The sequence below is a fragment of the Eucalyptus grandis genome, chromosome 11 (assembly GCF_016545825.1).
Source record: "Eucalyptus grandis isolate ANBG69807.140 chromosome 11, ASM1654582v1, whole genome shotgun sequence".
In the NCBI taxonomy this organism is placed as follows: Eukaryota; Viridiplantae; Streptophyta; class Magnoliopsida; order Myrtales; family Myrtaceae; genus Eucalyptus; species Eucalyptus grandis.
In genome coordinates, this window is record NC_052622.1 from 33,176,096 (window position 1) to 33,203,521 (window position 27,426).

Below are 27,426 nucleotides of genomic sequence, written 5' to 3' on the forward strand. Positions count from 1 at the left end.
TAGCGAGGCGTGGCAAGGCTGCTCTCGCCTAGGCAAGGGTCAACCTCGCCAGATCTAGCAAGAGAGACCTTGCCTGGCCATGCAAATGCGACTGTGCCAGCTATGGCTGTGAGCGGTGGCTAGTGATGGCCACTAGAAAAAGGAAAGGAGGAGAAAGGGGGAATGGAAAAAAAAATTCAATAAATTCAAAAAATTATTAAAACATTATTTAAAATATCAATATCAATGTTGATCACACCACATCAACTTGCCGACATGCACATCAGTAATTTTCAGCCTAAATTAGTCAGATGAATTGAATTGGTATCAATGTAAAAATGTTTAAAACTAAATTAGCCCAATAAAAAAGTTTAAAACTGAATTGGTACAAATGCAATAAGTTTAAAACTTTTTTAGTACTTTTCCATTAAAGGCATGGACAACAAGGTACGTTATTGTACTCAATTATTGAAAATACAAACATCACTTACTTTAAGACATGGTTGTGTGTGATTAAATTACCTTAGGACAGTGTTTGACATGCACTTTGCCAAGTTGTGGCCCTCATATAACAAAACATATGTTGATTAGTGACTTATGTTGTCCCCTAATTACTTCCTTTCACATTGATTAAATATATCATTATAGGTGTATCTAATTGATATTTGTACAGCTAAGCTACATGTGAATGTGATTTGTAGAATTGATATTCCAAATGGCAAAGCAAATTATAAGTATGCATCTAAATAAGTGAAACACGGTGGATAAATATAATATTACATCATTTGATATATCAATTACGTCAATCAATTTTAGTATAATTAGCACATAAAAATTCTTTTATCTAAATTCCATTTAGGCAATGTTAACTTAAGTTCAACGGGAGTGGTTACGTGATCATAAGTGACTTTTGAGTCCTAGAAAGTGCCGAATCTTTATACCATGATAAGGTGCTAGCCCATGGGCCAAAAAAAAAAGTTAAAAAGATAAGGTGCTGGCGTCACGTATGGGCGCGCATTCACCTACTACATCAAGTCACTGGCAATTATTAGGCGACATCATCATCTCCATTTGCAATATTAAAAGATATTGTGGCCATCAATGTAACGGATACTTTAAATGATGTGATAAGTTCATACCTATTGCACCACATAATTAACATGAAAATTATCTAAAGAATCATAAATTTATCTTGTAGTAATGAATTTATTCCTAAACTTACCAATTTTAACTAATGTAGTCCTAAACATTTTGACCTTTATATCAGCTTAGGTTAAAATTGCTGACATGACGGTTCTATTAATGCCTGGCCAATTGTTGAGATGGACAATCTCATATGAAATGACGTCATTTTGCATCGAACCAAGAACATGTGAAATTTTCTTTCTTTTCTTTTCTTTACAATATTTTTGCTTTTTATTTTTCCCATTATATTGTTCATCTTTAACCCCTACCAGTCACAAGTGAGGGTCATAGCCCTTGCGATCTAGGCAAAAGCCACCAACCACGAGCTAAGGTAAACCTTGCCAAATCCAACAAAGCCGTAATGCCCTTACAAGGGGTGGCCAACGCCAAGGTTGCCCTTGCCCGTGGCCGATGATCTTCACAAACTATTGCCCAAACTCTAATGATCGACGAACAAAAAAGATGAATAATACATTAAAAAAAAAAGAATCAAAGAATTCATAAAAGAAAAATTGCAAAATGGCATCATGTCATTTAAGATTGTCTACGTCAATTGCCAGCTATTCTACATAGGACATTTGGTGCTGACTAGACTGTCACGTCAATAATTTCCAATTTAAATTGACCTAATAAATTATATTTAAAAATTACTAAAAGGTTTAGGATTACATTCGGTAAATTGAAAAGTTTAGGACTTAATTGGCCACCATACAATAGGTTTATAATTTTTGGACAACTCTCTCTTCAATCAACCACGATCATAAATCATTAGGTATCCAACGTGAGCATAGCTTTTGCCTCCCATCTCCTCTATAAATTGCAAGGCCAACGTGAGCATGATTTCCACAACATAGCCTTATTTGTTTTCAGCTTCGAAATCTTCCATTTGAATATCTTCGGTTTCTGAGAGGAAGAGAGTGGGAAAATGGCCATCTTCACGACTGAAAATCCCTGGGTGCTTATTTTTGGAGTTCTAGGTACTTTGCACACGGTATCCAACTTTTTCTAGTTACTATCGAACAACAACCGATGACTTTGTTTTGACGAGTTTGTCAACCTTTGGATTGTTGTTGTCGTAGGTAATATCATATCCATCGTGGTCTTTTTGGCCCCAGTGTAAGTTTTTAACTCTTTCTCACTCCATGCACACTGATAAATATAAGGTTTAGGACTTATTTATTCTTCTTTGGCAGGCCAACGTTCTGTAGGATATGCAGGACGAAGTCAACTGAAGAGTTTGAATCAGTTCCATACGTGGTTTCTCTGTTCAGCACTATGCTTTGGCTGTACTATGCATCCCTCAAGTCTGAGTCCAGCGCTTTCCTGCTTATCACGGTCAACTCGGTCGGATGTGCTTTAGAGACGATCTACATCGCTCTCTACCTTGCGTATGCTCCTAAACAAGCCAGGGTACGTAGCTACAGCGTTGTTTGCGAAGAACGCACCTAATGTATTCTAATTGTTGGAGAGAGGATGCGCAGATGATGACACTGAGGCTGCTGTTGCTGAATTTCGGAGGGTATTGTTCCATTCTTCTTCTGTCCCACTTCTTGACGGAGGGATCGGCGAGGGTCCAACTTGTTGGGTGGATTTGCGTTGCGCTCTCTGTTGCAGTCTTTGCTGCTCCGCTAAGCGTCATTGTAATTTACTTCTATGTGACTCCTTTCTTTTTTTCTGCATGAGAACGCATGTCTTGCATATTAATGTGGCACACAAATTGTACGTACGTGAGTTTACATATGTGTGTGCAGAAAATGGTGATATGCACCAAGAGCGTGGAGTTCATGCCCTTCTTTTTATCGTTGTTCCTCTTGCTCAGTGCTGTGACATGGCTCCTATATGGCGTATTCCTCAAGGACTTGTATGTTGCGGTATGCATTGTTCATCTACTTGTTAAAATCAAGATGGCGAGCTGTGGCAATATTACCTTCGTTCCCCTGAATGAACAATACTAACATGAGTACGTGCATACATAGGGTCCAAACGTGCTAGGAGTCATCTTTGGAGTGCTTCAGATGGCGCTGCATGCCATATACAGGAAGAGAAATAAAGCTGTGACGGAGGAGGAGAAGAATGATACCAGTGTTGGAAAGCTGAACTCTGATATACAAAGTTGCAAAGGGCATGACCTCATCATTTTTATTGAAGCTTCTGGTAAAGGACCAGTGGCCACACCATCTCAAGTTTGACAGGCGTCTAAGTTACTCATATGCCCGACGAGACTTCTTGTTTTCCAGCAGCTCCTAGATGGCATACTCATTGCTTCTGCCATGTAAAATGCAAATGCAAGAGAGTGTTTCCATGCGCGTGTGGGAGCTTGGGGGGTAGTGTTGTTTGTGAATGTTCAACTTGTTTCTCCTGATGGCACGATTATCAAACGCATTACTCTTCCAAGAACAGATTCAGCTGCTCTCCGTTCTTTGCTGATTGATTGATATCATCTACTTAGGGTGTATTTGGCAACTTGCCAAAAGGTAACAATTTTTGTTCTTTTGTTTCCAGAAATAAATTTGTGTTTGGCTCGACCTCACCAGGCCACCGCGAGATCGGCCTCACCCGGCCTCGCCAAATCTGGGCGAGGCTCGGTCGATGAGGCACGGCCTCAGTGAGAGCCGGCGACGCTCCGGTGAGGTTGTCGACCCTCGTTTGGCCAGTCGCTGGTCATCCAAAGGCTGGCGACCGGCAACCGTTGAAGAAGAAGAGGAGAAAGGAAAGAAAAAAGAAAAAGAAAAAAAGTAATAAAATTATTTAAAATTTAAAAGAAAATGATTTAAAGTAGAAATTTTGAGAATAGTGCTAAACATAATTCTATTCCGGAAATTGAAATTTTAGACAATTATCAAACGGCTTAAAATGTTTAGAAATTGTTTTCGAGAACAAAATAAAAAATAAAAAATTATTTCTGATCAGAAATTATTCACATGTATAGAAGCATTATCAAACGACCCTTACTAGGCCATGAGGTCTGTCTGCTCATTAAACATTTTTTCCCTTTGAAATCCAGCTAATTTGGACCATGAGCAAAGACCCGAGACACTTGGGGAGACCTCTTTACATTCATCGAGTAATTCCGCGTCTACATCGGAATATCATTGTGGTCACGCAATGCGTGCCCCGAGATGACATTCTGAGTTCTTACTCTCTGATTCCAATTTGGGAGAAGTTTGCTCAAGAGGGTAATAAACTCACCAAGGATTAGCACGTACCATTAGCTCAGATTTAACCAGACCGTCAACCCAGTTACTACACAAAATCATAGTTAAAAAGTACTCCCAACACACCATAGATACCCCTGATACTCAACTGAGAGATCAGAGGAGCTTCCCCCTAAAGGGAAGTGAACAGTAAGTAGTTCCTCAATCAGACTAACAATAAAAGAATTGAGTCACAGCAAAATGTTTCTTCTGTCAAGCGGGATCAACAGTTGATTCTCATCCTACAAACATGAAGGACTTTAACGCTAGCAATTTCACCTATGAGGAAGCTCTCTTTTCTACAACCAATGAGCATGCACTTGGCATTAGAATACACTATTGCGGTAGTTGAAACAATTTTTACAGTATTGCATTTGCCTCTCACTGTATCAGATTCTTTCAAGGCTCTTTGGAAAAGTAAATAGCTGCATTTGTGAATTTGCTACATTTTTCAAGCAAATTTAGAGAACAGCCTCGAGATGAAAATTTGGAATGTCTCAGGCTAGCTAAATGATGCCCAATCTGGATATGGGCACTCATAGACCCATCTGGGTCCACAGTATAGCACGCAGTGCAGCCATAATCCCTCCTCACTCCCACCATATCTGCATTTTGCAGAACTCAGAAAATCAAATCTTTGGTTCTCTATCGTACACACGCAAGCAAGGGCGTACAAGCAGAATATGAGTAAAGACAAGTGCCCAAGATGGGACAAAGGAGGAACACTCACCCTTGGAGCTAAATTCGGACAATTCGTGCACATAGGGTCAGTACTAACTTCAATGCAAGGCTCTTCTTCCTTATCATTCTGCTCAATATCAAAAACACTGGATTCTGATGACAAACCGGCAGCTTTATCAGCAACCATTCTTTCAGCTGAATGATTGGTCCTTTGTTTAGAAAGGTAAAGCACGCCATTGGCAATTGGATGGCCACTAAACTGCAAATGGACTCATATCTGCACGTAAAGAGCAGGGCTGAGAGAAGAAAGTACTGCAAGTACTAGCACATATCAAATAAACCTCACAAATTAAAAGGTTTAAAAAACAGGCTGACTTAACCAAATGCAGAGAGGTATATAATAAGCAGGACCTGAAAGTATATTACAAAATGAGCAGGACAGGGTTTATGGAGAGACAAAAGTGCAGAAAAGAAACTGCACATGGCTCAAAAAGTTAACAGTAAATGCAATGTCCTTCCTGTATGTGTGGGTACATCTATGCATGCAATTGACCTGGGCTACATTAAGGAAAAACACTTAAGGAAGGTTCACTGCTTGTGGAATAGAAAAGAGGAGGTATCAGACTCTCAGCATGGTAGTTGCATCCTTTAGCATCATATTGCCTTACCTGATGAGTTCTTCCAGTGACTGGTTCACAGAGAACAATGCCATGGTGCTGATCCTTGTGAACTTTGTACAAGCGGCATTTCCTTTCAAAAGGGCAGTATCACAAGTCACCTGCCTATACAAAGAGAATTTTTTGACCAGACTAATGGCATTAAGCACATTATTACAATCAGTGCCAGTGCTATAATGTACTGGTTGAAATTAAGACACTACTATGAAACAGTCAGGACATATGTATTTTAAATGTAGAAGGAAAAGAAAGCTTCAAGAGCGGTCGTACATTGCAACACACCATGCCACATGTTCCTTAGAGATCAAAAAGCCTTTATATGACGACTCAATCCGTCACATCCAAATCACGTGCTATTACGTCAAAAGGAGCTCGTAAAGTGAGACAGCATATGTGCTAATGAATAGGGAAACTGTGGCTTCTTGCTTTTGGCTGGCAGTACTTAAATTTACTGATTTATATACCAAGGCTCACAGATTTTGCATCAGCCAGCACTATATGTCAGAAGCTCGGAACTCTTAACTTCTGACGAATTTAGTTCGGATTACCGTTACATATTACTTTTCAATTCCATTTCAAACAGTGTCTCGTGCATCACCAAGATAAACAGTCCACAGTGGCTCATAAGTATATGAATGTTCCTAAAAAGTATTGAGAGCCATCATAAAAGGAAATCTACAGAAACTATATAGTTATTTTTACACACTTCTGTAAGAATGTTAAGAAAGGGCATTAGCTTCATTTATAGCACTCTGATAACATTCAAAATTGCATCTCATAATGAATTTACATTGGTTAGCCACGAAAACCTTCCTCTATGAAGGAAAGAAAGCAACAGGAAAGAAAGGAGAAGAAATCAATACACGAGGAAGGCATGACATAATTTTCATTGAAAAGCATCATAGAAAGCCATCATTTCAAGACCCTTCTCCAACACGCAGATGCTTAGTTTCATTTCCATGATCTCACGTAATACAGTGATTGATATAAATTTAAACTCAGAAAAAGGTTGAAATAACAAAGTTTGGAGCGGATACTCACCTCTGCTGTGCTCCTGCCTTCTGGAACATTGTAATTGAGGTCGACATTGACCTCCAGCTAACAAGAAACCGTAGAAAACATAAATCAGATGACAACTAATAAGAAGTGCTCCCAACGGGCACCCCTTGGGGTAAAAACCTTGAACAATCCAAACATCGAGTACATCATGGCAGACCGAATCATATGGAAGAGGTATTGCATGCCCAAGAAGGAATACCTGGTCCAATGGAAGGGCGTTCTAGAGAGTGAAGTGAGTTGGGAACCGTCCGAGACTCTTTATGGTTCAAGAAACACATCGACGTATTCCAAGCCAAAAAGCGACAAGGACGTCATCCGAATAGATGGGAGAGATCGCATGGCCCAAGGACGAGCATGATCCAAGACGTCCAAATGAAGGGTCATGTCCCACACAAGGACTAGTCCACGAGCACCCACAAATGACCCATGAGCAATAGAGCCATAGCAGACATCCCTTGAGTTCGCCTATGGCCTAAGGCCTCTTGAGCTTCTGGTGCAACCTTATAATGATTGTATATATTCAAATACAACCGTTGGATCAAAGAGGGATCAACAGCTAGAATCAGCCGATACTTGTATAAATAAGGGACCATTTCCCCTCACTTGTACACTCTTGTTCACAAGCTAATAAAATTTGAGTTTCACTCTCATACTCTGTTCTTGTGAGCTGCGTACATGTGTAAGGCTAACTTGGGATCAAATCCTAAGGCCACAAAGATAGGAATCATTAGAATCAATCAACCCGTGATACATGCATGCAGGTTTTTACAATGAAGTAGATAGTGATGGGCTTTGGAGGGTTTTGTTCCTTTCTTCACATCATTTTAATTAACAAAAGGATCAACCAGGGTCCAACTGGATTCTCCATCATCGTTTTCACAGTTCCTTTAAGTGTGGTGAATAATTGGAAAAAACTCTTGATTTTCTTACCTTTTACTTTTCCCTAGTTATACTTTCCTTCGTGCACTGCTGAGTTATGTGAGACAAGTTTTGCATGACATTTATTTTCGACGAATATTGCACAGAGAACAGTGATACGCACCAAAAGCGTAGAGTTCATGCCCTTCTCTCTCTCTCATTTTTCCTCACGCTCAGCGCTGTAACTTGGCTCCTATATGGTATATCTCTCAAGGATATCCACGTCACCGTACGCATCGACTTTCAACAAATACTAGAAATTATGCTAAAAAGAGTTTTCTATTACCCAGAGAAAAAAAGTGTGTCATGGAGACTACGGTCGCTTTATTTCTCATATACAATCATTAACATATGTATGATCATTTACATAGGTTCCAAACGTATTGGGGTTTATCCTTGGAGTGCTTCAGATGGGACTCTATCTGATATATAGGAAGAGGAATGTGATGGTTTTGGAGGAACCCGATTATTTCGATGGTGCAACGCCGATTGCCGATACTTAAAGTCGCAATATCGCCTTTAACGATAGCATCATCGACGTTGATGAGATCAAGGAGAGGAAAGACGATGTATACGAGGGTGAGATAAGCTTGGAAGCTTCCAATAATAGACCAGTTGCAAATGGTTCATGTGAAGTTTGACCCGGGTTAAGTCGCAGCATATGTCTCTGCTGTTGCCATTCAAGTAGCTAGTAAGCTAATTAAGTTCTTTCTTCTATGTTGTCAATGCACGCGTCATAACTTGTATATGCAAGTGGAGATTAACACCACGTGCATAAGTGCTCTAGAATTGCAATGTCTTTTCTAGTAATTAAAATCTTCCTTGTCTCGTTCCTGTCGTAAATGAACTCATTCTACTATCTCTTTGATCCATATTTCGAAAAGAAATGACAAGTTTGCCGTGATTCACATATGAAGATCATGATTCGTGACCTAAATCGAAATTGGCCGTGAAAGATGCCTGTCGTGATCTACCTCCTTTAAAAGCAGAGAAGCCCACCGTTCGGAAAGCTAATAAACAACCATATCATCGTCGGCGTCGTTCAATGAGGGACGTTTCAATAAAAGTCAAATGGATACGGGTTCTGTGTTAGTAGAAGAGTCATATCATCTGGCATGAGATTACCAGATACAAAAGCTTGGCACAACTTCCATCCGGGCCTCTCGGTCTAGCCCGCTGCACTTCTTTAAGGATGACATAGCTTCGTAACATTGAGGCAATATCTATTATCTGTTAGAAATTTTTAATAATATGGACTTACATTAATTAATTAATTTTCTATTTTAAATAATCGGGTTAATGGATGTTCCAATATTTGTTAACCCTAGAATGATCTTATTGAATTGGGTTTTGGCATCTATTAATAACAGGCCTAATTAAGTAGCAAAGTGTAGACAATTATGTTTAACTGAAGCCCGTAATGGAATGGCTCAATTGACACGCTTTGATTAGGTTTTGCTAAGTCCCCTCTCTAGCCTATAAAAGGGTAGGGTATATCTATCAATTGCTTTAATCACATTGAAAACCGCTATACTGAAATAGGTCATAGAGAAGAAGATCTAGCATCCCGATAGATCTCTGGGAATTGGAGTGATCTATTTTTCTTCAAGTAAAGCAGTGGCTTAAACAGGCACGCTTTAATTCTATTATACTTATTGATTTCGATGTTTTACAGTCATATATGAATCCGATTCTTATTGATTGATTAGTTGCTTATGTGAATAATTTTCTACATTATATACTCATCAATCTGTGAAACTTCAATAGTTTAGTCAGGCACTCGGGTGCCGATCGAGTCAAGCCACTCTTTTGGTCGAGTCACCATTGCAGTCTACAACAGAGTTCTTATGCCCCCAGCATTTTATTTCCAGCCTTTCCCTTATTGGTGGTCATAGCGATTTAATGACTTAATTGATGGCATTAATAACTGGCCAGATGGCCTTAAATAACATATCTTGCACTATTTAGTGCACATAAGCCGCCAAAAGTCTTTCCGACACCACTTTTGACAATAATTGAGTGAAAATGGGCGGCATTTTTTAATGTTGGGAAAAAGATCTTGGAAATGTGTAATTTATTGAAGAGCACGTTGGTCAGGTGCTCGAAACTTGACTTGAGCTCGATCACGTAATAGAGTTTTACCAAGCTCGGCTTGAGCTTAAAGAAATTCGATCTTCTAGAGCTTCATAAAGCCCAAATATCTTCCTTGGATTTTCGTATATGTGTGGATACACTTTGTAACTTCAAGGAACTCTATGTTTGATTTTATCACAATTATAATTGCAAGCTTGAGCTTGACTCGATATGAAATTCAAGCAGCTTGAGCTCGACTCTAGATCAAACAAGTTGATTTGATCGAGTAATATATCATCGAACCAAGGCCCGGGCTATGTACTCACGGGTAACTTCGACTCAGTTTACAATGATGAACACAAGGGGCTTGGGGATAATTACTATCTTGCTTGGGCAATATTTTCTTCCACCCTTGGCAGAGAAAACTTTCTTCAGTCAAGCTTCATATTGGTGGTTTACAAAGATGGACATTTTGACGAATTTCGTACATAGGAAAGCCCAGTTTCTACTGAAGTCTTTTCTCATAGAACTAATTCGGAGATTTGCTTCGGATATGATCCAATTAGCGCGCAACCAGAAAGCAACGCATCATCGGCAACTAAAAGGAAAAGGAAAAGACCCAAACCTAAGCACATTGGTGTGCTGCTCGTTGTCCTGCCGCATAGATCTTCGTATACAACAAGGTTGGACACGAGAATGCACGTACGGAGACGGCCGTTCGGTACAAAGGTAGGCACGAATCATGAAGATGTGGAGAGTCCCAGTCCGATTGGGATCCTGCCTAACTACATCCTCGTTTGGAGGTCTCTTTCCTCTACTTGGTTATTCTCGCGTGCCCTTGGGTCCTTCGTCGTGACTCATTGAATTATATCTTTACTTTTGAAACCCGCATGATTAGGACACTTTAGGAAAAACGTATTTGTAAAGCCCCGTTAGAGTTGCACAAAAGCTTTTAGCTTTTATTTGAATATTCTATTACCCCTCATGTGTAGGGTGGAAATAAGCAATTGGGAAGACAAATAGAGGTCTAGAAAAATTTGAAATCAAGACCTCCTAATCTGATACGATATGAGATTTTATGAGACTTTTGTCAATTTTTTTTTAAAATTTAAACTGTTAAATAAAAATATAGTTTAACATCTAAATATTTTAAAACATAGAACTTGATGTTAGGCTACATGATTCATCAAATAAAACCACGTGCATGGTATGTTGCAACTCAGCCTTACCATCAAGACCAAAGACCCACTAATTAACCACATGTGATCGTACAAATTTTAAGATTAGTAGGGGCACCCATTCAACGTCAATCACCTAACAATATATTATTAATTATCCAAACATTTAGCAAACGATAATGGTGGCCCATTTACGCACTCCATGTCCCGACGTCCAAGCACTTATTTTCAGACCGCAAATCTCTTTTGCTAAAGGAGATGTTTCATGTTGGATGGAACCTTCGACTCTCATACGTTTCCCTATCACAATCGAATAGACCAATGGTATGTTGCAATTCAGCCTTACCATATATTATTAATTATCCAAACATTTAGCAAACGATTATGGTGGCCCTTTATTTTCCCTTCATTTCCAGGAAGTGCTTTGTTAGGGTCTTATTGCTTTCGACTCAGGCTGAGTACATGATTCCGAATTACAAATGGATGGTCCTAACCCGAACTTCATTCAATGTCGAATTGCAATGTTTGACCAGCGTTGACTGATAGATAACATCAGGGTGGTGTTGTTCTGGAAAAGATGTCCTCGTAATGGATTTGTGGCAAAGTGTGTTACTTCAATAATCGATGAACCTCGCCCTCACTGTTGCTTCAAAAGTTAAACCTTTTTTCCGCAATGGACGACGCCTTCATTAATTTGGACAATGATACTCCTCCCAATCAGAACATTCACACAGGCACGTGCAAAACCGTTATAGAGGGGAAATTTCTTTAAAAAGACCTAAATCTATTACACTTGGACCAATTCAATCTTAAACATTTCAATTTTATTAATATTATTTGGGTCTAGACAACTTTGCAAATTGAATTATAAACTTTTTAATAATTTGACAATTAAGTCCATTCAGCCAACTAGGTTATCGCTGACATAGATATCCCCACCTCCTCAGGGGGGATGGGGGTCATCCAACGTGATGCCAACGTAACAATTTTTGTAATTTTTAAAAAAATTATTCTTTATTTTTTTTTTTTTTTTTTTTTTTTTTCTGGGCTAGCGAGGGTCACCAACAACCCTTGCTCACTACGAAGGCTTCACTCAAGGCCATCGCCTTGTCGACTGCGGGTGAGGGCGCGAAGGCCCTCGCCGAATCTAGGTGGGTGACCACATTGCCAAAATAGACTCAACTAGCAAATTGTCAAAAAGTTACAAAAGTTGTCTACTTTAAAATAAAATAAAAACAAATGAAAAAATAAAAAGAAAAATAAAAAAAAAAATTACAAAAGTTGTCCACTTTCATGCTAGCGGTGCCACATACGAAAATTGGCCAAATGGACTCAACAAGCAAATTGTCAAAAAAATTATACTACTCAATTGGCAAAATTAAAAGATTTAGAATTGAATTAGCCAAAGTGTAATAGATTTAAGATTTTATGAACAATTTTCTCCCACTATAAAAAGAGATCACATAAATAACTAAAGCCAAAAGCAAAGCATATACCAATTGCTAATAAAATATATAACAACACCAATGATTCCACAGTTGCCGGATAATTGTTAGAGACTCTTATCAGCTCTTATCCCATCAAGTGGCCATCTCATATTATAATTCCACACTCAACCTCGAACCGAGCCTGCCCACATCGAGAGCTCTCTAGCAATTTGGCCAACGAAATTTCAATCGCAAATACCATCGAACGAATCTGGGAGGAGAGTTTATATGTCAAGGGTACACTACTGCATGTTCTCGTATAAGACGCATGTTACGAACGCATGCAATCCGCGATAAGGTTAATGCTGATATCACGGTCAAAAAAGGGCTACTCGATAAAGCGCAACGATATCATTAAATTAAAGCCTTGATTAGCCATAGGAAACGATATAAAGACCCGAAATGATTCGGCATTTATAGCGAAAAAGTGATACGCGGATCGATCCGAAACCACCTGTCTCCCATTTTTGGCGGAGGGGTGTGTGAAAAAGATGGGGTGGGGATGGCAAGACGTCACTCCATGAATGGATGGATCGATGGTTATCCCCTTGACATCTGTAGGATTGCCCAAATTGGCCAAGTGGAGATCTAGCTGTGAACCGACTCATCCCAATCCTTCGACATTTAGAGTATGCATCGCTCCACCTGAGATCTTCATAGAATGTACCAGGCTCTTTAATTTAACATAAGCTAATACATTCGACATATCCTGATGACCAACAGACAGTCGTGTAATTGCTCCTAGAACATAGCTTCTTGGTATAGGTAAGGGTCAGAAGAAATTTTCTCTGTTATATGTCTTTGCTTTTATCTAATGTCTAGAGTCAAATTTTCTTCGCAGCAAATTTAGCTTTACTTACTTAAATACTAAGTTCAGTATGCTAGTATTGCAAATTCTGTTTTTATTCTCACTTCATATTGATTAATAATCAGGATGAGTGCACGGAAAGTTCTAAAACTTATTATAAAAGTATAATCAAGTTCTAAAATTTTTAAAAAGTGCAATTAGCAAAATGATTTAATTAGACCAATTTGATAAATTTTAAAACTCGATTGTACTTTTTGAAAGTTTTAAAACTTCATTACACTTTCGTGACAAGTTTTGGTGCTTTCAATACACTTACTCCTCTATTATTTTGACTAAATCATTCTTTTTCTAGATGGCCAGATGATTGTATAAAGTGTTGTAAATTAATTTTTTCCTTTTAACTTATCACTCAAGTAGAAACGTAAGCTACACCCTGTTTAGTTTAACTTTTTCTAAGTATCTAAGATTGCCATGTCAATGAAGACATATTAATATATAACATCAATATATAATTAATGTGGATGAAGACATGTCTATATAGAAAATAATATATAATCAATCTCTTGCAATAAAACAACGATAATAAGAAGGAAAATCAATATTATGCCTGGGCAAGGGTCAACCTCCTCGACGCGAGACTGACCTCGCCATGGCCAAGGCGAGGCTTGTCGGGGCTCGTCGACCTCGCCCTCGCCTAGGCGAGGCCTAGCAAGGCACGGCAAGGCAGCTCCAACCTGGGCGAGGGTCAACCTTGCTAGATCTAACAAATGGGGGCCTTGCCTGGCCATGCCTAGACGGCCGACGCTCGGCCTCGACTTGGTGAGGCCAATCCTTGCTTGTGGCGAGCAAGTGTGACCTCGCAGCCATGGCTGTGGCTGGTGGCCGGTGATGGCCACAAGAAAAAGAAAAGGAAGAGAAAGGAGAAAGGGAAAAAAAAAGAAAAAAATTCAATAAACTAGTTTAAAATTTCAATAAATGCAAAAAAAAAAAAAAATTATTAAATATTATTAAAAATGTCAATGTCAACGCCGTTCACACCATGTTTGCCAGCCGACATCCATATCAATAATTTTCAGCGTAAATTAGTCAAATGGATTGAATTGGTACTAATGTGAAAAGATTTATGACTAAATTGATCCAATTAAAAGGTTTATGACTGAATTGGTACCAATACAATAGATTTAGAACTTTTTTAGTACTTTTCCATTAAAGGCATGGACAACAAGGTATGCTATCATACTCAATAATTGAAAATACAAAAGTCACTTACTTTACGACGAGGTTGTGTGTGATTATATTACTCTTACGAATGTTTGACACGCACTTAGCCAAGTTGTGGCCCTCATATAAAGAAACATATGTTGATTAGTGACTTATGTTGTCCCCTAATTACTTCCTTTCACATTGATTAAATATATCGTCATAGGTGTATCAAATTGATATTTGTACAAATAAGCTATATGAAAATGTGATATGCAAAATTGATATACCAAATGACATAGCAATTTGTAAGTATGCATTTAAATAAATGGGACACCGTGGATGAATATAATATTACATCACTTAATATATCAATTACGTCAATCAATTTTAGTATAATTAGCACATGAAAATCCTTTCATCCAAATTCCATTTAGGCATTATAACTTTAGTTCAACGAATGTGGTCACGTGATCAAAAGTGACTTTGGGTCCTAGAAAGCGCTGAATCTTTATGCCATGATAAGGTGCTGCCGTCACGTACGGGCGCTGAATCTTTATGCCATGATAAGGTGCTACATATGCCACCTGCAATTATTAGGCGAGATCATTATCTCCATTTGCAATATTAAAAGATACTATCGCCATCAACGTAATCGATACTTTAAATGATGTGATAAGTTGATGCCTATTACATCACTTAATCAACACCAAAATTATCTCAAAATCATAAATTTATTATGCGGCAATGAATTAATTCCTAAGTTTGCCAGCTTTAACTAATGTAGTCCTAAACCTTAGGTTAGAAATCATTGACATAACGGTTCTACTAATACCCAATCGATAGCTGACATGGACAATCTTATATGAAACGACTTCACTTTGCATTGAACCAAGAATATCTGAATTTTCTTTCTTTCTTTTCTTTTCTTTTCAATATTTTTTGCTTTTTATTTTTCCTATTCTATTGTTCATCTTTATCCTCTAGTGGTCAAAAGTGAGGGTCATAGCCCTTGCCAAATCTAGGCAAAGCCGCCGGCCACAAGCTAAGGTAATCCTCGCTAGATTTGGCGAGGCCATGATGCCCTTGCCAAGGGTGGCCAACTCTAGGGTTGCCCTTGCCTGTAGCCAACGACCTTCACAAACCATCGCCAAGTCTCTGATGACCGACGAATAGAAACGATGAATATTACATTTAAAAAAAAAGAATCAAAATAATTCATAAAAGAAAAATTGCAAAATGAACATTGTGTCATTTAAGATCGTCCACGTCAACCGCCAACTGTTCTACATAAGACATTTGGTGCTAACTGAATTGCCACGTCAATTGACATGATAAATTACATTTAAAAATCATCAAAAGGTTTAGGACTATATTCAGCAAATTGAAAAGTTTAAGACTTAATTAGCCTCTCATGTAATAGGTTTAAATTTTTTTGACAACTCTCTCTTCAATCAACCACCATCATAAATCATTCTATCTTCTAGCATAACTTTTGCCTTCCATCTCCTCTATAAATTGCAAGGCCAACGTGAGCACAATTTCCACAACATAGCCTTATTTGTTTTCAGCTTTGAAATCTTCCATTTGAATATCTTCAGTTTCTGAGAGGAAGAGAGTGGGAAAATGGCCATCTTCACGACTGACAATCCCTGGGTGCTTATTTTTGGAGTTCTAGGTACTTTACACACGGTATCCAACTGTTTTATAGTTACTGTCGAACAACAACCGATGACTTTGTTTTGACGTGTTTGTCAACCTTTGGATGATCCTTGTTGTAGTTAATATCATATCCATCGTAATCTTTCTGGCCCCAGTGTAAGTTTTTAACTCTTTCTCACTCCATGCACACTGACAAATATAAGGTTTAGGACTTATTTAATCTTCTTTGGCAGGCCAACATTTTGGAGGATATGCAGGAGGAAGTCAACCGAAGGGTTTGAATCAGTTCCGTACGTGGTTTCTCTGTTCAGCGCCATGCTTTGGCTGTACTATGCATCCCTCAAGTCCGAGTCCAGCGCTTTCCTGCTCCTCACGGTCAACTCGGTCGGATGCGCCATAGAGACGATCTATATCGCTCTCTACCTTGCTTATGCTCCTAAACAAGCCAGGGTACGTAGCTACAGCGTTGTTCGCAAAGAACACACCTAATGTATTCTAATTGTTGGAGAGTGGATGAGCAGATGATGACGCTGACGCTGCTGTTGCTGAATTTCGGAGGGTATTGTTCCATTCTTCTTCTGTCCCACTTCTTGGCAAAGGGATCGGTGAGGGTCCAACTTGTTGGGTGGATTTGCGTTGCACTCTCTGTTGCAGTCTTTGCTGCTCCTCTGAGCGTCATTGTAATTTACTTCTATGTGACTCCTTTCTTTTTTCTGCACAAGAACGCCTGTCTTGCATGTCAATGTAGGACACAAGTTGTGCATGACATGTATTTTGGTTTCGACGTACATGTGAGTTTACATACGTGTGTGCAGAGAATGGTGATACGCACCAAGAGCGTGGAGTTCTTGCCCTTTTCTTTATCGTTCTTCCTCATGCTCAGTGCTGTGACATGGCTCCTATACGGCCTATTCCTCAAGGACTTGTATGTCGCGGTATGCATGGTTCATCTACATGTTAAAATCAAGATGGCGAGTGTGGCAATATTATTTCCGTTCCCCTGAATGAACAGTATTAACATGTGTACGTGCATATATAGGGTCCAAACGTGTTAGGAGTCATCTTTGGAGTGCTTCAGATGGCGCTGCATGCCATATACAGGAAGGGAAATACAGTTGCGACGGAGGAGGAAAAGAATGATACCAGTGTTGGAAAGCTGAGCTCTGATATACAAAGTTGCAATGGGCATGCCTTCATCATCTTTATTGAAGCTTCTGATAAAGGACCAGTGGCCCCTCCATCTGAAGTTTGACAGGCGTCTAAGTTACTCATATGCCCGATCAGATTTTCTGTTTTCCAGCAGCTCCTAGCTGGCTTACTCGTTGCTTCTGCTATGTAAAGTGCAAATGCATGCACGCATGTGGGTGCTTGGAGGGGTAGAGTTTGTTTGTGAATGTTCAACTTGTTTTTCCTAATAATACAGTTATCAGACGCATTACTCTTTCAGAAACAGATTCAGCTACTCTCCGTTCTTTGCTGATTGATTGATATCATCTACTTACCAGGCCATGAGGTCTGTCTGCTCACTAAACAATTTTTTTCCTTTGAAATCCAGCTAGTTAGGATCATGAGCTAAGATCCGAGACACTTTGGGAGACCTAAATCTGCCTCTTCATCAGAATATAACTGGGTCACGTAATGCGTGCCCTGAGATGACATTCTTACTCTCTGATTCCAATTTGGGAGAAGTTTGCTCAAGTGGGTAATAAACTCACTAAGGATAGCACGTACCATTAGGCCCAGATTCAACCGGACCGTCAACCCAGTTACTACAAAAAATCATAGTTAAAAAGTGCTCCCAACACACCATAGATATCCCTGATACTCAACTGAGAGATCAGAGGAACTTCCCCCTAAAGGAAAGTAAACAGTACGTACTTCCTCAATCAGACTGACGATAAAAGAACTTGAGTCACAGCAAAATGTTTCTTTTGTCAAGCAGGATCAACAATTGATTCTCATCCTACAAACATGAAGGACTTCAACGCTAGCAATTTCCCCTATGAGGAAGCTCTTTTTTCTACAACCAATGAGCATGCGGAATTGGAATACACTATTGCAGTAGTTGAAACAATTTTTACAGGCTTGCAATTGCCTCTCACTGTATCAGATTCTTCCAAGGCATTTTGGAAAAGTAAGGGCGCGTTTGTTTGTGTTTCTGTTCAAAAAGTGTTACAGGGAACAGAAATAAAAAATACTATTTCTATTCCTGGGAAACAATTTTGACTAGAAAAACACATTTGGTAAACTTGTTTTCAAGAATAAAAAAAAAATAGAAATATGTTTGGTAAATTTCTGTTTCTTTTTTTTTTGTTTCTTTTAATTTTATTTTTCCTTTTTTTCTTTATTTTTTTTTTTTTTTTGTTTCTTTTTTTTTTTTTTCTTCTTTTGCCGATCGCGGCCTCGGCCATGGCCAACGAGGGCCGTGGCCTCGCCCAACCACGACAAGGCTCGCCGGCCCGGCAAGGCCGAGCCTCGCCCAGTCCGGCGAGACCGAGCTCGCCCGACCCACCGGTTGCTGGCGAGGCTCGCTTCGGGGTGGCTGGACGAGCTCGGCCTCGGCGGATCCGGGCGAGCTTAGGCTCGCCCGACCAAGGTGAGGCCGAGCCTCGCCCATGCTTTGGCGATGTTCTATCGAGTTCGTTGGCCCTCGACGGTGTCGCCGGCCCTCGATGGCCGGTCACTGGCCATGGCCGAGGGCCGGCGACCGGCCAAAAAAAAAGAAAAAAGAAGAGGAAAAAAAAAGAGAAGAAAAAAAAGGAGAGAGAATGTGTTCTTAAAAATTGTTCCAAAAACAAGAAACAAGCTTTTTTTGTTTCTTGTTTCTGTTCCAATTTTTGTTATCGGGGAACAAAAAACAGATTTGGAACAAAAAACGCAAACGCGTTTCTGTTCTTTTTTGTTCCCGGGAACAAAAAAAATAGAAAATCTGTTCATAAACAAAAAATAAAAGTGCAACCATGCACGCCCTAAATAGCTGCATTATGTGAATTTGCTACATTTTTCAAGAAAATTTAGAGAACAGCCTCGAGATGAAAATTTGGAATGTTCTCAGGCTAGCTAAGTGATGCCCGATCTGGATATGGGCACTCACAGACCCAACCGGGTCCAGAATATCGTATGCAGTGCAGCCATAATCCCTCCTCACTCCCGTCATATCTGCATTTTGCAGAAACTCAGAAATCAAATCTTAGGTTCTCTATCGTACACACGCAGGCAAAGGTGTGCAAGCAGAATATGAGTAAAGACAAGTGCCCAAGATGGGAAAAAGGAGGAACACACCCTTTTGGAGCTAAATTCGGACAATTCGTGCACACAGGGTCAGTAATAAATTCAATGCAAGGGTCTTCTTCCTTATGATTCTGCCCAATATCAGAAACACTGGATTCCAATGACAAACCAGCAGCTTTATTGGCAACCATTCCTTCATCTGAAGGATTGGTCCTTTGTTCAAGAAGGTAAAGCATGTCATTGGCAATTGGATGGCCACTAAACTGCAAATGAACTCGTGTCTGCACATAAAGAGCAGGGTTGAGAGAAGAAAGTACTGCAACTACAAGCATATATCAAATAAACCTCACAAATTAGAAGATATAAAAAACAGGCTGACTTAACCAAATGCAGAGGTATATAATAAGCAGGACCCGAAAGTATCTTCCAAAATGAGCAGGACGCGGTTTATGGAGAGACAAAAGTGCAGAAAGGAAAGCGCACATGGCTCAAAAAGTTAACAGTAAATGCAATGTCCTTCCTGTATGTGTGGGTACATCTGTGCATGCAATTGACCTTGGCTACATTAAGGAAAAACAGCCAAGGAAGGTTCACTGCTTATGGAATAGAAAATACGAGGTATCAGACTCTCAACATGGTATTTGCATCCTATAGCATCATACTGCCTTACCTGATGAGTTCTTCCAGTGACTGGTTCACAGAGAACAATGCTATGAGTTCCATTGGTGCTGATCCTTGTGAACTTTGTACAAGCGGCCTTTCCTTTCAAGAGGGCAGTATCACAAGTAGGGTCACCCACCTGTACAAAGCATGCTCTTCCATTCACTGCCAATGCTCTAATGTACCGGTTGAAATTAAGACACGACTATGAAACAGTCAGGGCAGATGTATTCTAAATGTAGAATGAAAAGAAAGCTCTAAGAGCAGTCATACACTGCGACACACCATGCCACGTGGACCAGGAGAAGGGTGGCAGATGACATCCTACCACCATTTTAAATTTCCTTAGAGATTAAAAAGCCTTTATATGATGACTCAGCCATATAAAATCCAAATCACATACTATTGGGTCGAAAGGAGCTCATGAAGTGAGACAGCATATGTGCTAATGAATGGGGAAACTGTGGCTTCTTGCTTTTGGCTGGCAGTATTTAGATTTGCTGTTTCATGTACCAAGGCTCGCAGATTTTGCATAAGCCAGCACTATGTCACGAGCTTGGAGCTCTTACCTTCTGACAAATTTAGTTTGGATTACCATCACACATTACTTTTCAATTCCATTTCAAACAGTGTGTTGCACATCACCAAGATAACAGTCCACAGTGGCTCATAAGTATATGAATGTTCCTAAAAAGTATTGAGAGGCCATCATAAATTGATATCTACAAAAATTATATAGTTATTTTTAGGGAAAAAGCCACGAAAAATCCTGAACTTTGCCCAAAGTGACACATTTATCCAAAACTTTTTTTTGTGACATGAAAAATCCCAAACTTTTCAAGCGCGTGACACATTTACCCCATCAAGGGCATTTTGTCTTTTTATTATTTTTTTCCTTTTTCTTTTTATTTTCTTTTTTTCTTCTTCCCTCCGCCGGCCATGGCGAGCCGGCGAGAGGGAAGCCGGCGTCCGCGACCTCGCCGGCGTCGGGCGAGGGCGGACACCCTCGCCCGAGCGCGGCGAGGGCGGCCTCGCCGGCGTCAAGCGAGGACGGCCCTTGCCGGATCCGGCGAGGGCACCTCGCCCCGACGCCGGGCGAGGACGACCCTTGCCGAGATCGGCGAGGGCACCCTCTCCCAACGCAAGCGAGGGCGGCCCTCGCCCGACGCCGGCGAGGGCCGCCCTAGCCGAGGCCGGCGAAGGTGACCCTCGCCGGACGCCGGCTTCCCTTCGCCGGCCAGCCGGCGGAGGGAAGAGAAAAGAAAAGAAAAATTAAATATTTTTTAAAAAGTAAAAAAAAATTAATTTTTTAAAAGTAAAAAAAATTAAAAATTTTTTAAAAATGAAAAGACCAAAATGCCCTCTAATTTTGGGGTAAATGTGTCACATAATGAAAGTTCAGGATTTTTTGTGTCACAAAAAGAAGAGTTTAGGGTAAATGTGTCACGGTTTGGAAAGTTTGGGGTTTTTTTACGTCACAAAAAATAAGTTTAAGGTAAACGTGTCACTTTGGGCAAAATTTAGGTTTTTCGTGGCTTTTTCCCTTATTTTTACATGCCTCTGTAAGAATGTTAAGAAAGGGCATTAGCTTCCATTTATAGAACTCTGATAACATTCAAAATTGCATCCCATAATGAATTCATATTGGTTAGTCACAAAAACCTTCATTTACGAACGAAAGAGAGAAAAAAGAAAGAAAGGAGAAGAAATCAGTACACAAGGAAGGCATCACATAATTTTCATTGAAAAGCATTATCAGAAAGCCATCATTTCAAGACCCTTCTCCAACACCCAGATGCTCAGTTTCATTTCCGTAACCTCATGTAATACAGTGATTGATATAAATTTAAACTCAGAAAAAGGTTGAAATAACAAGGTTTTGAGCAAATACTCACCTCCGCTGTGCTCCTGCCTTCTCGAGCACTGTAATTGATGTTGACATTGACCTCCAGCTAACAAGAAACCTTAGAACACATAAATCAAATGAGAACTAATAAGAATGCATTTCTGATGCCACATTCTCTAGAACTTTTTCACACGATCTAACTAGCCTCCAGAATCTTCTGAAGGGAGGACCTAAACGAAAAAGGACTGGTTGATTGTGTTCATAAACAAGTGGATCTTCCTTGGGTTTGATAAAATGATATGGGAAAACACAGCTGGATCTTTTATCAATAATAACTGAAAGATGTGCAGTTGATTTTTAACAACTAACCCTCTCCCACTCAAAAGGAGTTTTATAATTACTAAAATCTATGTGGAGAAAAAGAACACATGCAGACTTGTCCTTTCAGAGTTACCTCTTCTCAGGACAACTCAACAAACAAACAGAAAATAGTTGAATTGGAATAAAGAAACCACATTGCTAGATTGAGTGCATCTACTTCAACATCTCAGAATTCCAATTCTTAAGGGTTAAACTCCCTGATGTACCGTACTGCAGGATTTTTCAGTTAGTAAATTATCCACTTATAGTGCATAATCCCACATCAACAGATTGAAGCAAGAGATACCTCATTCTCAGGAAATTCACCCACCACCTTTGCAACGTACTGTTTCTGCACCAAACCACCTTCAATCTGAAGATATTTAATGTCAGTTGAAACTTAAAATTTTAGGCTGAATATCAGGTGTACCTCGCCACATCACAAATATGATGTATAAACACTTAAAAGTATATAAGAGGATATTCTAGATAATTTTTACTCGAGGGAATGAAGTCAGCAGCAGAAATAGTACGTGATAGGACTACTGCTATTAGGAGAAACAGTCACCATACAAAGGAAATACACATCACAGAAAGAAAATATATGACCTCTTTAAGTCACTCCATAAAGTAGATGTACATGACACGGTGTGATGATATCACAAATGATGAACAAGATGTCACAACACAGCAGCATGCTCAGAGAACTACCACTACCCTTGTTGTAAATGTAAGAGAGCCCCACTTCCTTTTAGGCAATTGACCACCCGCAAGTATTGCAGCTAATAGGAATTTACATTAGTACGGCTTCCAAAAGCACGCTTTTCAACACAACACTTACCTGTTGCCTGAAAAGATCTGCTTTTGACGCGTTTCTGGCAAATATAAGGAGTCCAGAGACCAGGCAATCTAGTCGGTGAACAGCTTGCATTATAATATCAAGGAGGATGTACGAAATCCATAATGTGGATGTGTCACCAGATATAGATCAGAGTGGGGAAAAAGAGTTAATGATAGACATCAAGAATCACAAGGAAACAGAATATGCCCAGTCTGATTTCGATAGAGCCAAGAATGCACACGCATGTGAAAGAGCTTCTTGGGATATGAAATGGGGGTGCCAGCCCATCCTCTGCCTGAAGGATGCTGACCACAGTGTTTTTAAGATACTGACCACATGGATGCACCTATAAACAAGTTGAAATTTCTATAAACATAGATCCTATAAGGCCAGAAGAGCTAGCTAGACCAAGCAAGGCTGTTGTAACCATATTACTGTCTGAATCTCATCAGTGATTTTACAGACTCATGCAAAATCCACACGAAATCACTCTTTTGTTGTACATTTGAAATGAGGGAAAACATAATTGTGTCGTTCCTTACTGGAATAGATGCCGGCTTACAAACAGTCACCACATCCGGTTCTTTCTGTAGGACGGAAACACCATGGCTTGTCACAGGAGGCTCATGCCTACGACCTTATCAAGATTAATGCATATTCAAAGAATACCCTAAAACTTCTAGAAAAAACTGTAAATTAAGATTAGAATTCTCAACTCATGGGTGAAGAAAGAATAAAGAAGCCTGAAGAAATAAAAAAAGGTAAGAAAGGGAATCTAAGCAAAAGAAACTGATGCAGCCAAAGGGATATATCATCTCTAGATTAGACTCTTTAAAAGCAACATTTTCATAAAGAGATCATAGCAAGTGTAAAGCTCAAACCAACCTGTGTACAAAGTGGCTTATTTTTTCAGACGATTTTACAATGTAAGAGATAGGAAAGCCCCTCCCCTCGACTTGTATCCATCCACATTCAACAGCATTGACCTACAGGTTATGACTAGGCATGATTAAAATTCATGGTCACATGCAGAACTAAACATTCGTTATGCAACGAAGAAAATGATTACATATCACTCATAAGGTCTGCCTTTGAACTCGTGGGCAAACAAATCCACAATGGTTTTGCCAGCCCAGTGGCTCTTGACCTATAATACATCATAATTCATAACAAGAAACCAGCCAAATTGAGAGCTCCAGGTTGAAGCGAAAAAGGGCTTAACGAGGGTCTTGACCAAATAAAAGTTCGATCACAAGTGAAGCATGCAAACCACTCCACTCCAGAAGAAGAAAGACGAGATAGCGACGACTCACATGAGAGATGAACTCGCAGTGGTAGGGTGCGACGTAGCGCCTCCCTGCATTCTCTTCATAGATCAGTCATCTTTTCGCTCTCTCCACTGGCAAGAATCTATAAACAATGATGACCCATGAAAGAAAAATACTCTGTCGAGAGTGAGGTCACGAGATAAATGAATTACCTTCGCGGAAGATGAAATCTTGGCGCTCCGGCGGATTCAACGGAGTCTGCCACACGACCTCCCCAACCTCCCCCTCCTTCTTCCTTTCTCTTCCTCTTCATTTTCCTGCGACCATCGACCGCTAGAAACGACGGCGCTGGGGAGGAATATGATGCGTCAGAGCAAAAGGCGCTTCCTTTATCCCACCTGAGGTAAGCGGGAGCTGCAGTGGCAGAGACAAGGCGACGTCGTTTCCAGCGTTCCGTCCCGTCTGTCCGTCCGACACTATTTTGGTCTCTATTTTGGTCTTCGTTTCCTGTCTCGTTTGGTGACCCGCCAGCAAACCGACACCAATCTTCCAAACCAAAAGCAGTCGCATTTCGGTCGTTAGCTTCACCAACTTGCCAAGGTATGACATGTTTCTCTGAGCTACTCCCTGCCCATCAATACCTTTAAATTCGACACCAACTTCGCTTTCTTTCCCACGCCGTATCTTTGATTTCCTTTTGCCGAGAGTTCATCAAATCCCGGCTTTTCATCTTCCTGCTTGCCAGCTTAATCCATCGACTCGACTTCCTTTCGCTGATTCAGATGGAATGATCCAATAAGGTCCCTTGTTGAACTGAGACGAGGCAGAGAGACGGGCACGCGGGATTGATCGACAAGAAGGAGGCGGAAATGCGTGAAGACGATTTGGTGGATGTAAAGTTCAGATTGTTCGATGGATCGGACATGGGTCCCTTCCAGTACTCATCGGCACCCACCATCGAGATGTTGAAGCAGAGAGTTGTCTCCGATTGGCCCAAAGGTTTCCCTCACCTCTCCTTCCCATGTTCGTTTAAGTATACGATTTGTGCTGAATAACCATATAATCCGGTATCTTCATCTTGTTCAGATATGGTTTATAAGATTGGTAAGATAGTTTAAACCAGCTTAGCAGGGTCATACGCGCAGACTATATGAACTTTTTCTTGTTTTAAGCCGACTACAGGAGCTGCTTTCTTGTGGAATGTAGGAACTGCCTAGGAACTGAGATCATGTCTACTACTGGGCCTTTTCTTAAGTTAGTGATGACCCTGCTTCAAATTTATCTGAAGTTGTATCAGTGCCAGTGAGTCAGTGAGTCAGTGACCACGAGTTTATGACTCATGGTGCTATCATGAAGAGCTGTGATCGTCTGTTTGCGTACACGCTTCCAAGGCCAAGTTCTTTCCCATCTTCAAAAAAATTTCACCCTTATTAAAAGATCATTTTCATAAATCCGTACAGCGAGTTCGCATTAATAATGCCTATGAATTTTTCAATCACAAATATTCTTCACTGTTTATTGCAAATGGTATCCTTGAGAGCGCTTGCACATATTCCCTCCAACCAAATAGTGTTGTCCAAAGAAAACATTGTTATCTCTAGAAGCTGCTCGCTCCCTTAAATGTCAAGCTTTTATTCCAAAAATGTTCCAAGAAGAATGTGTGGTCATGGAAACATACTTAATCAACTGGATTATCTCGAGTCCTTAATGGACCAACCCCCTTCGAATTGATTTTTGGGAAAAGTCCAGATATTCGCCATTTGTGTCTTTGGTTATTTACATTATGTGTCTATCATGGGCCCTCAGAACAAATTGTATATTCATGCTGTTAAATGTATATTCATGGGATATCATACTTTTCAAAAGGGATATTTAGTTTATGACCCATCCATTAAGCGTTTATTTATCAGTAGAGATATTATTTTCCATGAATATGTTTTCTTGTTCCAAGACTAGTTACCTTTTCATAAACAAATTAATATGGCTACTAATCACTGCCATTTTTTTACTAAAGAAGTTTTTGTTGCCCTTTCGACCGATGATGATTCCCTATATGTCCTCTCCCATGGCATCCTCAGCTCCTCAATATGATGTGACCTCATTATCAGATACATATAATACAGCTCTCAATATTCCACAGGAAGTCACATCAAAGCTCCCTGCAACTTCTCAATCACATACTTCTTTGGGTGATATCTCTCTTGAATCACATGGGATTATTCCATCCGTTGCACTAATTCCTCATCGACGTTCCGATCATACTACATGACCACCCATATGGACAACAGATTATATTTGTCCTATCTTTGAGTCATCTAGTAGACAATATCCCATCTCATCACATGTTATACTCACCTTTCACCTAAAATATGTGCTGCCTGAGTAGAATATTTGAAGGACAAGAACCATCTTCATATGATGAATCTACAAAAGATCCTTGTTAGCAGCAAGCAATGGTGGATGAATTACAAGCCCTAATAGCAAATAAAACTTGGGATATCATTCCTATACCCCTCATCGGAAAATCTATGAGTGGGTACACAAAATCAAATACAAGATAGATGGTTCCATTGAACCTTATGAGACAGGATTAGTAGCCAAAAGGTTCACTCGGCAAGAAGGTTTTGATTATATTGAAACGCCCTCTCCAGTAGTGAAGGAAGTCACCGTCCATTCCTTCTTTTCCGCTTTTCGTGATTGGCCCATTCGTCAAATGGATATTCGTAATGCATTTTTCATGGGGATCTTAAAGATGAAATCCACATGGACCTTTCACTGGATTTACGCGGACAATGAGAGAATAATGTATGTTATTTCTGTAAATTCCTATATGGACTTAAACAAGTTTCTTATCAATGTTATGCCGACATTGATTATGCTTTATTCTCAGCAATTTACTTGCTTATATACATTGATGATATGCTTATTATAGGAAATAATGAAAATACCCAACATATGTGTCTCATATTAAGGATTTAGGACATTCCAAATACTTTCTTGGGATAGAGATTACACGATCGGATAACGAAATTTGCCTCAATTAACAAAAATTTGTCCTAGAAATCATAGTAGAAGCAAAACTATTGGGATCCAAACCAATTGTTATTCTAATTAAACAG

General features: G+C 39.8%; 2 protein-coding genes, 2 long non-coding RNA genes and 1 pseudogene across 4 annotated transcripts; 3 read left to right on the forward strand and 2 right to left on the reverse strand.

The window, feature by feature from the left end:
- Nucleotides 1-1,993: 1,993 nt before the first annotated feature.
- Nucleotides 1,994-3,563, forward strand: LOC104426118 (bidirectional sugar transporter SWEET12). Its single transcript, XM_010039070.3, has 6 exons — nucleotides 1,994-2,141; nucleotides 2,244-2,280; nucleotides 2,358-2,574; nucleotides 2,646-2,804; nucleotides 2,916-3,035; nucleotides 3,141-3,563. Exons 1-6 carry the CDS (start codon nucleotides 2,090-2,092, stop codon nucleotides 3,351-3,353), a joined length of 798 nt encoding a protein of 265 aa, XP_010037372.1. The 5' UTR covers nucleotides 1,994-2,089; the 3' UTR covers nucleotides 3,354-3,563.
- Nucleotides 3,564-4,406: 843 nt separating this feature from the next.
- Nucleotides 4,407-5,784, reverse strand: LOC120289492. The gene is made up of 3 exons (XR_005547505.1): nucleotides 5,708-5,784; nucleotides 5,089-5,316; nucleotides 4,407-4,963 (listed from the first exon to the last, which is right to left on the reverse strand). It is a non-coding gene; the product is annotated as an uncharacterized LOC120289492 (long non-coding RNA).
- A 10,459-nt stretch (nucleotides 5,785-16,243) lies between these two features.
- On the forward strand, nucleotides 16,244-17,556 carry LOC104426131 (bidirectional sugar transporter SWEET12). The gene is made up of 4 exons (XM_039304447.1): nucleotides 16,244-16,257; nucleotides 16,335-16,781; nucleotides 16,917-17,036; nucleotides 17,141-17,556. Exons 2-4 carry the CDS (start codon nucleotides 16,590-16,592, stop codon nucleotides 17,351-17,353), a joined length of 525 nt encoding a protein of 174 aa, XP_039160381.1. The 5' UTR covers nucleotides 16,244-16,257; nucleotides 16,335-16,589; the 3' UTR covers nucleotides 17,354-17,556.
- Nucleotides 17,557-18,008: 452 nt separating this feature from the next.
- Nucleotides 18,009-24,877, reverse strand: LOC104426129 (annotated as a pseudogene).
- Nucleotides 24,878-24,910: 33 nt separating this feature from the next.
- Nucleotides 24,911-27,183, forward strand: LOC108956105. The gene is made up of 2 exons (XR_001982200.2): nucleotides 24,911-25,306; nucleotides 26,325-27,183. It is a non-coding gene; the product is annotated as an uncharacterized LOC108956105 (long non-coding RNA).
- Nucleotides 27,184-27,426: the final 243 nt, after the last annotated feature.

What these genes read in the sequence shown, in the direction of transcription:
- LOC104426118 (XM_010039070.3), top strand. Translation starts at nt 2,090, where the DNA reads ATGGCCATCTTCACGACTGAAAATCCCTGGGTGCTTATTTTTGGAGTT. An exon ending in ATGCTCCTAAACAAGCCAGG is followed by an intron (nt 2,575 to 2,645) that starts GTACGTAGCTAC and finishes GAGGATGCGCAG; the next exon opens with ATGATGACACTGAGGCTGCT. An exon ending in CTGCTCCGCTAAGCGTCATT is followed by an intron (nt 2,805 to 2,915) that starts GTAATTTACTTC and finishes ATGTGTGTGCAG; the next exon opens with AAAATGGTGATATGCACCAA.
- LOC104426131 (XM_039304447.1), top strand. Translation starts at nt 16,590, where the DNA reads ATGTATTCTAATTGTTGGAGAGTGGATGAGCAGATGATGACGCTGACG. An exon ending in CTGCTCCTCTGAGCGTCATT is followed by an intron (nt 16,782 to 16,916) that starts GTAATTTACTTC and finishes ACGTGTGTGCAG; the next exon opens with AGAATGGTGATACGCACCAA. An exon ending in TCAAGGACTTGTATGTCGCG is followed by an intron (nt 17,037 to 17,140) that starts GTATGCATGGTT and finishes GTGCATATATAG; the next exon opens with GGTCCAAACGTGTTAGGAGT.